Below are 11,023 nucleotides of genomic sequence, written 5' to 3'. Positions count from 1 at the left end.
CCATTCTCAAACTCGTGGCTAGTGAAGTTACAGCATTTCCAATCAGCAGATGGTGAGCCTTCATTCTTTGAGGGAAAAATTATTCAGAGTTCACAGTTTATATTATTGCTTACTTGTAGCTTAGAGTAGTTTGGGGATTTGTCTCAACTACTCATCAGTAATAGTTGAGGCTTCATAGACATTCAGTCAAACAATTCTATTTAGTTTTCAAATAATGTATATTTCAATCACATTACCTTTTAGTATTTCTGTGTGCTATATGAGTTCATCCCTTGTATTTAATTAGCTTCCGCATTTCCTTTCGGTTTGAGTTGTATGTTTCTGACCCAAGGATTAGTTTGGGGTCACTCTTGATTCTAAGTACCATGTTATATCCAGGGTGTACATTCGGGCTGTGATACAAACGATATATAACTCAATCACTGAATGATAAAAATCTAAATACCTCTCATTTCTTTTTAAAAAAAATATAAAAATGAATAAATGTGCATATCTATAAAACTTTATTGGTCTAGAAAAAGTTCTAGATTCACATGAACTTATAACTTTAAAACTAGATCTGTCTCCAATTATACGTGCAAAAATCTAAAATTAACAATTAAGTGAGTGTTTGGTTTGCCTCTGTCATAGAATTCAACAATAGCAATGTAGTGTTTGATTCATTTTTATTGTGCGCATAAGGCATGTGGAAAAGTCATTTTACGTGGGATAAAAGATAGGAAAAAAGAGAGAAGTATTGAAAATATTCCTAAACTTGATGTGAACTATTAGTTTCGTCCCCTAACTTTGGATAACCTTAAAATTATCCCACTATTTGACTAACTGAACTTAAATACCCCCCTCGTCATTTGTCACATGACATAGCAAGTAGTCTCAAACTCTTGTATGAGTGTGAGACTCTTAAAAAAAATAAAATTGAGACAAGTATTGAAAATACCCCTGAACTAGGCAAGAATTATTAATTTTGTACTCGAACGATTGATAGCCTTAAAATACCCTAAACTATAGGTAAAAACCTAAAAATACCCTTCATCCTCCTATTTTACCAAAAATACTCCTCCATTCACCTTTTTGACTCTAGACCCTTGAAACTAACAATTCAATCTTTATTTTATTTTTTAAATTTTATTTATTACTTATTATTTCTTATTGGGTGAAATAAAAATATATAATGAATATCCACAATACAGTGTATGCATAACTACAATGAATAATTTTTTTTAAAAAAAAAACACTTCGTTTCTTCAAACTAAATGAATATATTATAAAGTAAGATTTTTGAAGGTTATCCCAAAATCGAAAAAGAAAAATGCAGTTTGTTCCTAAGTCAAACCTCTAAAGTTTGAACCCAAGGAAGTAGAATGAGTTGTAGATTTTTATATCAACTTCAAGTATGTACACTTTTTTTTGTTTCTAAAAATCTATGTTAGCTATGTAAAATAAATAATATTAGTGTGACGATAAAGTTGGTTCCAATGTTGAAAAGTAAAGGAATATCACACATATATACTACTGCTAATAATTATTCACAATTATTTAGTTAAAGATTAGGCTTAGCAGTTATACCCGCACGGTGACCCACCATTTTAAAAAAATAATCACATAATAATAATAATTCTTATAATAAATATTTATAATAATTAATAGAAATAGTTGAAGCATGTTTAAAAATTATTTTTGTATTATATTGAAGAATAATAAAATTAACTGAACTAGTTCTTGTGTATTTCCACTAAAGAATAATTTAACAATAAGTTATATTCATTAAACAAGTCATTGACGTTTTTTTTTTATTATTATTATTTGTTGTTCTTTTTGAAAAAAATAGGTCATGAGGCTGGCATATTATTTTAGATCGAATAAATTATAAGGAGAAAATCTAAGGATGGTTATATGAAAAAAAATCTTAAGGAGTAAGACTTCTTATTTCACCCAATAAGAAAATGACAAGTAATACATAATATTTTTAAAATAAAATAATTATGAGGTTGGTACTTTCGTCCCTGAATTTTGGTGAGAATTATTAGTTTCGTTTCTTAACTATTAACAATCTTAAAATCACTCATCTACTTAACTAACTGGTTAAAAAGCATCTCTCTCATGTCATACAAGTATCTATCTATATGTCGCATCACTCACATCAGTAGAAAACTTCACATGTACGCACGTGAATAACACGTTTATGTGTATGACATGAGAGAGGTGTATTTAAGTTCAGTTAGTCAAGAAGACGTGTGTTTTTAAGATTGTCAATAGTTTGAGAATGAAACTAATAATTCGTACAAAGTCTAGGAGTGTTTTCAGTACTTCTCTAAAAAAAATAAAGAGGAGAGAATTAATAATACATGGATTAAAATAAAATAAAATAAAAAATACATGGATTTAAATAACTAAAATGTCCAAAATAACCCTCATGTTTTAAAGCATGGCATTCAACTTCAAATTAAAGATCTTGTTTCAAAAAATGATTAATTAATTATCAATGCTACTTCCAAGAATTTTTTAATTACCAGATTCAACTTGATATCATGTGAATCCGTCCATAAAATATGCAGCTAAAAACGCCTTCAAAATGGGATTAAAAATAACCAAATTGCTTCTTTTATACTCCCTATGTCTCAAATTTTTTTCCATGATTTCTAAAAATAGTTAATTCAAATTATTGTCATTTTAGAAGCTTAAGATAAAATTAATTAATTTATTTCTCATTTTACTCTTATTAGTAATTGTTTTTGAAGATTACAAGATGACACAAAAATAAAATAAATATTCAATGAAAAGATATTATGTCTTAAGATATAAATAATGGTAAAATAATTTTTAAAACGCTCATTATATTTTCTTAAGGAATGTGTATAAGAAAAATGCGATAAATAATTTGAAATGAAAAGTGCATTTCACACTTTACACAGACCTGCATATGGAAACACTGGAATTAGTCAAACTTCAATATTTATTTTCTAATTCATAACTTGCTAGCTGCCAATTAATTTGACCCTTAAATTTTAAGAAATCATAATTAAACAATACAAAACCTAGTTCTTGGTGAATAGACTAATAATTAAACTATTCTAGAATATATGAAATTTGAATTTCTTTGAGTTACACGAGTGACCTTCTACAAGTTCTCACAACCTCCACTTAGAAAAAAACTTCGTTATTAAGGGAACACCAAAATATAATTTCGATCCGATGCATGTATTAAATTCCACCCTAAGATTTCCAACATATTCTTTGGCCTTGACAAATGGTGGACAAACCTTTTACATTAGAAGAGCAAAAGGCTCGGGCATAGCAAAATGAACCAATGTGAATTAGCGTGAACTTCGTAATTAGTGACGGACCTACATTAAGATCACTGGTGCTCAAGCACCCATTATATTTTACCAGAATACTATATGCTAATATTGAAAACTTATACTCCTTTTGTCTCAATATATGTGACACATTTCGTTTTACGAGAATCAAACAGTTTAAGTTTGTCCGGGAATTTGCGCATGAAATCTTTAATTTTTTAAAATAAAATATATATAATTGTAAACTATATAAAAAGCACTATAAGTCATAATAATTCACAATCCAAAATATTTAAAAGATATATGAAAAATTTACAATAAAAAATAGATTTGTTTGAATCTCAAAATTTGAAATGTGTCACATAAATTAGGATGGAGGGAGTAATATATATACAAAGATATTGACTTAGCACTAAAACTTAGAACACAATTCTAAATTAAATATGAAGCTATTCAAGAATCTAAATCCTTTGGTGCTAATCACACTAGGCATTATTACAAGCGTTCACCGGTATGAATCCTTACTGACCATATCGCTCGATTTGTAACATATTAGCATATAGAGGATTCAAAGTTGATCAGACACAGAAACCTCAATGGATTCTGCTCAAAATCCCAAATTTCTTTCATCTTATTTGTTCTTTGCTTTTCTTCTTGTATCCTCAAATCTCTTAACATTTTTCATTTCTACATCTTTTAACTCCTCTTGTACACTTAACCAACAAACAAATGCTCCTTCCACTGTTTTGACTAAGCCAACACCTAAATATGAAGCTATTCAAGAATCTGATACCACACAAACTGATCAAAATCTTCCATCTGAGTTCCTTGCTTTCACATCACCACAAAAACTCCCGCGTGGATTCAACAAAAACTTTGATTCTGATGAAATCATGCCTCCGATTGGGCGTCCATGTACTCTGTTTCAAGATTTACTTCATCGTTACATGTCGTATAATGTCAATGGTTCTTGCCCTGATGATGAACTTTTAGCACAAAAGTTGCTTCTTAAAGGTTGTGAGCCACTTCCTCGACGTAGATGTCATCCAGTTGCTCCACAAGAATATGTCGAGCCTTATCCTTTTCCTGAGAGTCTATGGAGAACACCATCGGATTTTTCTGTTGTATGGACTGCGTTTACTTGCAAAAATTATGATTGTCTGGTCAATCGTGCTAAGACTCAGAGAGGATTTGATGATTGCAAAGATTGTTTTGATCTCAATGGCAGAGAGAGAAGTCGCTGGACTGCGAAAAATGGTGCTGGTCTTGACTTCTCTATCGATGAAGTGTTAGCAGTAACGAAGGCTGGAACAATTAGAATTGGGCTCGATATTGGAGGTGGTGTGGCTACATTTGCTGTAAGAATGAGAGAAAGGAATGTAACAATTGTAACAACATCAATGAACCTTAACGGTCCGTTTAATAGTTTTATAGCTTCAAGAGGGGTCATACCTTTGTATGTTAGCATCTCACAAAGACTACCCTTTTTCGACAACACGTTGGATATTGTACACTCAATGCATGTGTTGAGTAACTGGATACCAGAAACACTTCTCCACTTCTTGCTTTTTGATATTTATAGGGTGTTAAGGCCTGGTGGTCTGTTTTGGCTTGACCATTTCTTCTGTGTTGGTGAACAATTGGAGAAACAGTATGCACCACTTATCGATAGTATTGGTTTCAATAAGGTGAAGTGGATCGTGGGAAGAAAGCTCGATAGAGGTCCCGAGCTAAACGAGATGTACCTTTCAGCATTGCTGATGAAGCCATTGAAGAATTCTTGGTGACAATATTATTTTTTTCCTTTTTACTTTCATACTTGGGAAAAACTTATATCTTGCATCTGCATCTGTTGACAATTGCACTAACCGAATGACGAAAAAATGCATTTTTCTTTTAGAGAGATCAGTCCGTAGTATTACATTATCCTCTTTGTCTGTTGATAAACCTCACTAATTAACATAATGTTGAAAACTTGAAATGATAACTTTCACTACTGGCAAAGCACAAATTTCCGTTGGCATTTTCATTGAAAATCGTTAAAATTGTACTCTTCTTACTGCCTTTTCATTGGAAACCTGTCGAAATTGTACTCTTACAACTTTTTCCAATGAAAAGGCAGTAAATTGACCCTTTGGAAAATCTCCCAGTGTTGAGGACTTCTTGAGGACTCGATTAGATTGAATTATACCAGTAACTCGGATGAATAAATCCTAGCTATAGAGGAATAAAAGGAAGAAATTCAAGCAACTCGAAAACAAGAAAACTTAGAGTGTGTATAAGAATGAGTCATAAACTCTACTAATGTTAAGTAAAAAGAAAAAATGATATGGCTCCTAATTGTCAAGTATTTATAAATTTAGACCATATTGTTCAATATAACAGGCCCTACCGGCTACCATTCAGCCAAACATCAATACCCCTTATAGTTTTGAGCTGTGGACCAATAAGGTGTTCATACCATCAGACATCTGCTGAAAATAAAGATAATACCACAAGCCTAGACCTAAAGTTGTTGTTCTGATATATGCTTAATGACAGGCCCTACCGCTGGCTTCTGACTAATCTATCGGAAACAATGCTGTACTGGTGCCTACGAATTGATCTCAGAAGATTTCCATGTGAATACAAAAAAATATTAAAGAAGTTGTAAATTTCCTTCAAGTTAAGCACAAGTAGTAGAAAGACAACACCACATGAAGTATCACATGATATTGCCTTCTAAAATCTTTGACAAGCACTTAAATTTTTAGCAGAATAAAATACCACATAAAAACTAGACAACTATAGCCAGAATTCCTAAGGTCCAATATTGAATAGCAGCACATGATTCTGTCTAGCATAGTTATTCCCGGTTGGCAACTTTAACTACAATTCAAACTCATTCTCTAACCTCAACTATAAATAATCTGTTTCCAAGTGCCATTTTGATCATCAAGCAGATTGCACTAAATCAAATCTTTTTAAAGATCATCAACTTTTTCTTTTCTATATTTCAAAGAATATGAATAGGATAAGTGCTACGAAACTCGTCAAGATGGCAAGACAATGGCAGAAGTTTGCAGCTAAGCAGAGGCAGAGAATTTCTTTTCCAAGGTCTAATTACAATGATGCAGAGAGTTGTAGCACATCATCTTCTATAGTTTCTAAAGGGAATTTTGTGGTATATACAACTGATCAAAAGCGATTTGTTGTTCCGTTAGCTTATCTTCAACATGAGGTAATCAGACAACTATTGCACATGTCTGAAGAAGAGTTTGGACTTCCATGTGATGGCCCTATTACATTACCGTGTGATGCCTTATTCATGAACTACATCGTATCACTCATTGAAAGAGGTGTAGGTGCTGATCTTCAGAATGCTTTGCTTGTATCTGTCTCTTCCAGCCAATGCTCATCAGCTTTATACCTTCAAGAACAAAGAAACCTGCAATTGCTAGTTTGTTAAGCTAACTGTGAAGTTTTGTAGTGGATACATGATACTCAACAAGTGTACAGAATGTTAGAAACAAAAGTATTAATCAAAAACTTCATATACTTTACTCCAATTTGTTCTATTCCATGATAATGTTGGAAAATTTGATTTACTTTTTCATTGGCTTTTTAATGGTCTATTACTTGTAGATTTCTCAATTAGTTGTTAAGAAGATATTACCAATTCAAAGAAAGTTATGCCAAAAGCTTCATTAGATCATTTTGCTATATAAGATAAAAGTGAATTTTGCTCCATTATTGACTTAACTGCAAAAGTATGCACCGGTTTTGAGCTTCCGCAATAGACTAATTTCAATTAAGATGATCTAGTTTCCTTATTGTTAATCTTCTCTTTTGAGTAAATTTTCCACCAAATTCCATTCGCAGTTTTCAATTTGCAAGCAATTACTATGTATTAAACACGAAAAGAACTAAGAAATTTTGAACACTGAAAAGGGCGGTTGATCCTTTGTGGAACCTCTTCCCGAGCCGATTGAAGTGGAAAAAAGGATCCAGCATATAATGAGGGTATAATTTTCAAGACTTCAGAATCTGAAGCATTTACTGTTTTTTGTAAACACACTTGTTAGCACGATGCATATTGGACTGGCCAATAGCTAATAGATGATATCTAAGACATGGATGAAGATCCAAAAATCTGTTGAATGCAAGGGGTTAAGCTGCACTATAATCGATATAGTTGTACACAATTTAAGGTGCTTCTCTGACTTTCTTTTTTGGACTATTTTTTTCTTGACGTTTGAAGTTTATCCTATGGAACACCAAAGTTTGTTACTACTTGGTATGATCAAATGCATGAATCAATAGAAAGCTTTATGCATTTATTTTAGAATTTGAAGTCCATCGTTTACTTGTTTGATGGAAAGAATGAACAAGAAGAGGCTATCAGTGGTGAAACCAGTATTTTCACTAAAAAAGTAAACACACGAAGAAGACAAATGGAGTTCCACATCTACTATATATATGCATAAAAATGATTTAACCATGTAGAAGCAATGTATTTTTTTCGCCGAATTATCTTGGCCCTACTTGACTCTACCCCTGGAGGCTATAAAGTTGACTAAAGATCTACAAATGGAAAGTTGTGCTTGTGCTAGTAGAAGATGGAAATATTTGAAGGAAGAATATTTCTTGGTGCAAAATAGAGATATAGATTCAGAATCTAAAGAGATAATCTTTTCAGCTAATTCATTTTGAAATGTGCTTAACATTATTTCTTGAAGTACTTGTACATATAGCACAATGCTGACACTAAAAACAAAATTGACCTTTGTAGAGTCTCCTCTTTCTCATTTCTAGGCCTATTATTATACAAAATCTCACCGGAGCAGAAAAATTTGTACCGCAATACTAATGATATCCTCAAGCGGGAAATGAGATCAATGAATACATCCTCTTAGCAAGGTATTGTCAGATGATCAAAGACAAACTGTTCTTCTTCTTTAGCTAACACATCTTGAAATGAAGGTTGGCTCAAGTATGATACTGGCACTACGAATCTCTTCTTCTGGCTCTCTCCTACGTATACTTCACAATGACGTTTTGAAACACCTGTTGAAGTTGAAAACCTCCTAAAGATTCAAGTACCTTGAATAAGAGGAGTCATTTTAATACCAATTGTGAGATACTTTGTAACTTTAAAATTTATATATATGACGACCTAAAAGAAATGTACTTTTCGGTAATACATAACAAGTGAAAGTTTGTTGCAAGTCTGGATCTAGTATGTGTATATATACTAGTTAATGACAAGTTTCATATCCAACTATTTAGTGGTGGTGAAATTGATGACTACTGGTGAGGAGACAATTGCATATGAAGTTTCACATGGTTTTGCTTATTCTCTAAACTATTTGAACCACAAATATGTTGAATAATAAGACTAGGCCCCTCGTCTTCTCATGATTTGTAATAAAAAGACACTCTAACAATAAAATCCATTAGATTGATGAAGATGGGGACTTTGCCCTGGACCATTTGGTTTGAAAATATGGTGACAGAGATCCAACACAGGATAGCCAAGATGATATTCAAATGCCCCCTATCTACATGAAAATGAAGGGAGAAGAACATGGTCTTGCTTCTCACCAGCTATTGTACATTTAATGGTTTCAAATTATTTGCATTGGTGAGAAGAACCAAGTATGAGCTGATATCATAACTAATAGGCGTGATTTTGTTGTCGACTTATTATATTTCATCCACAAATTTAAGGCCCCATATCAACATGGCCAACAAGCATCAGCACATGAATTTGCCTCCGGTGGTTAGTGACAAAAACTTCAGCTCCAACCCAAAGCCTGTCTATAGCCTTTTATATAAATAACCCCCCTTATGTGATATTTATTCATCATCAACTACAAGCATTATCTGTTCAACCATCAAATTGTTGTAAATTACTGGTTTACTTTCTTGTTTCCAACCTTCCAAGTAAAAACGAAAGACAGAATGACCATGCTTAGTTCTAAGAAACTCATCAAGATGGCCAGGAGATGGCAGAAGTTTGCGGCCAAGCAGAGGAAGAGGATTTCACTTCCAAGAAATGTTAGTGATGTGGATAGCTGCAGTGTGTCATCCTCTGTAGTTGAAAAAGGCCATTTTGTAGTTTATACAATTGATCAAAGGCGCTTCGTGATTCCCTTGGCTTATCTTGAAAATGAGGTCATTAGGCAACTTTTAAACATGTCTGAAGAAGAATTTGGGCTTCCAAGTGGTTGTCCTATAACATTACCCTGTGATTCAGCCTTCATGGACTACATCGTTTCACTAATCAAGAAAGGCGTAGCTGCAGATTTTCACAATGCAGTGCTTCTATCAATTCCTTCACGTTGCTGTTCAACTTCTTCATTGCACCAAGAAAGTGGTGCTCAGCAAATTCTCGTTTATTGAGTCTAGGTCAACATTCTTTTTGTACATGCTAGCTCAAAAGTAGTTTTTAGAGAAGGCGGAGATTGAAGAGTATACAATTGTAAAGCACATCATACAGATCAAATATTATTTTTATCAGAAAATTTACCATACTGATCATGGCTTTCACTTTCAATTTGGTTATGAGAAGTCAGAACAACCTTATCTTTGATTGGTACCTTTAATTTTATGTATAAATACCATTTTGTTTAGCAGAAACATTTCACTAACTGCAGCACCTCCTTGATCGAAGAAAGTCTAAATGACGTGAATGTCTTGACTCTTCACACTACGTAGATCAACTTTGCCTCGAACTCAAACTGTTTAACCTCACTTATATGAATCATATCTCTATCCATACCATTGCACCTATGGATGTTTTCATCTGAAGGTCCACATAGGATATGACGGATCCTATCTAATGACCTTCATCATATTATCATCTATATTTGTGCTACATGTGCCACTTTAATTTAGAGTTCGACCCCTAATCATGCAACATATAACTATGGCTCAGTCCTAAACGAGTGTTGGGGTTGGCTATAAGAATCCCAATCACTTACAATGCTTCTCCATTTTTAAACTAAACACAAGCTAACATTATACCAAATAAATTAGAAGTGTAAAGATTAAAAGTTCTCTATATCTTTGTTGGCATTAAGGTACAATTTCTAGTAATAAGTTCAAAGTAAATGGGATAAGCCACAATTCAATGTAATGAATAGATTCTAGGAATAAATGAATCAAAAGTAGCTTCTATCAAGCTGATATTATCACCACAAAATCATTAACTAGATAACTTCTTGTTCCTTGTCATTCTTATTCCGCTAAATGACTGTGCTAGTTTGCACCACAAGGTGAAGCTGTTGCAAGCAAGTGCTTAATTACTTTGTTTAGCAGAAAAATTCTTAGTGATTAAAAGAATTCCTTAAACAAATCTTACCAAAATGGAGAATAATCAGAAGTAGACCGTTTTCTATTCATAAACAAGAAAAAATTTCCCTCCTAGCCTAGGTTCTTGTAATTTTGAACTATACAGTAAATTTTCCTCTCTTAGTATTCTCTTTCTCATTTACAAGCACTACTATTCTACACAATTTCATTTGTTGAAGAATATTCACTATGACGATCTTCTTAAACGGGAAGTAAGATCAACAAACACATCCTCTTTGCAAGGTATTGTAAGACCACCCATTGGATGATCAAAGCCGAACTCTTCTTCTGCTTTAGCTAACAAGTCTTGAAATAGAGGCTGGCTCAAGTATGATACTGGCACGATGAATCTCTTCTTTTGGCTCTCTCCTACATACACTGCACAATGACCT

The 11,023-nt window shown here is 33.0% G+C and overlaps 3 protein-coding genes across 3 annotated transcripts; all 3 read left to right on the top strand.

Moving 5' to 3' along the window:
- The first annotated feature begins 3,828 nt into the window (after window positions 1-3,828).
- On the top strand, window positions 3,829-5,177 carry LOC125865885 (probable methyltransferase At1g29790). The gene has a single exon (XM_049546153.1). It carries the CDS (start codon window positions 3,893-3,895, stop codon window positions 5,081-5,083), a length of 1,191 nt encoding a protein of 396 aa, XP_049402110.1. The 5' UTR covers window positions 3,829-3,892; the 3' UTR covers window positions 5,084-5,177.
- A 1,073-nt stretch (window positions 5,178-6,250) lies between these two features.
- Window positions 6,251-6,833, top strand: LOC125865898 (auxin-responsive protein SAUR68-like). The gene has a single exon (XM_049546162.1). The coding sequence runs from the start codon at window positions 6,301-6,303 to the stop codon at window positions 6,742-6,744; it is 444 nt and encodes a 147-aa protein (XP_049402119.1). The 5' UTR covers window positions 6,251-6,300; the 3' UTR covers window positions 6,745-6,833.
- Window positions 6,834-9,172: 2,339 nt separating this feature from the next.
- On the top strand, window positions 9,173-9,801 carry LOC125865900 (auxin-responsive protein SAUR68-like). Its single transcript, XM_049546164.1, has one exon. It carries the CDS (start codon window positions 9,240-9,242, stop codon window positions 9,678-9,680), a length of 441 nt encoding a protein of 146 aa, XP_049402121.1. The 5' UTR covers window positions 9,173-9,239; the 3' UTR covers window positions 9,681-9,801.
- Window positions 9,802-11,023: the final 1,222 nt, after the last annotated feature.

Source organism: Solanum stenotomum, chromosome 5, assembly GCF_019186545.1.
Source record: "Solanum stenotomum isolate F172 chromosome 5, ASM1918654v1, whole genome shotgun sequence".
NCBI classification, from domain to species: Eukaryota; Viridiplantae; Streptophyta; class Magnoliopsida; order Solanales; family Solanaceae; genus Solanum; species Solanum stenotomum.
This window is presented reverse-complemented; position numbering and strand designations above follow the sequence as displayed.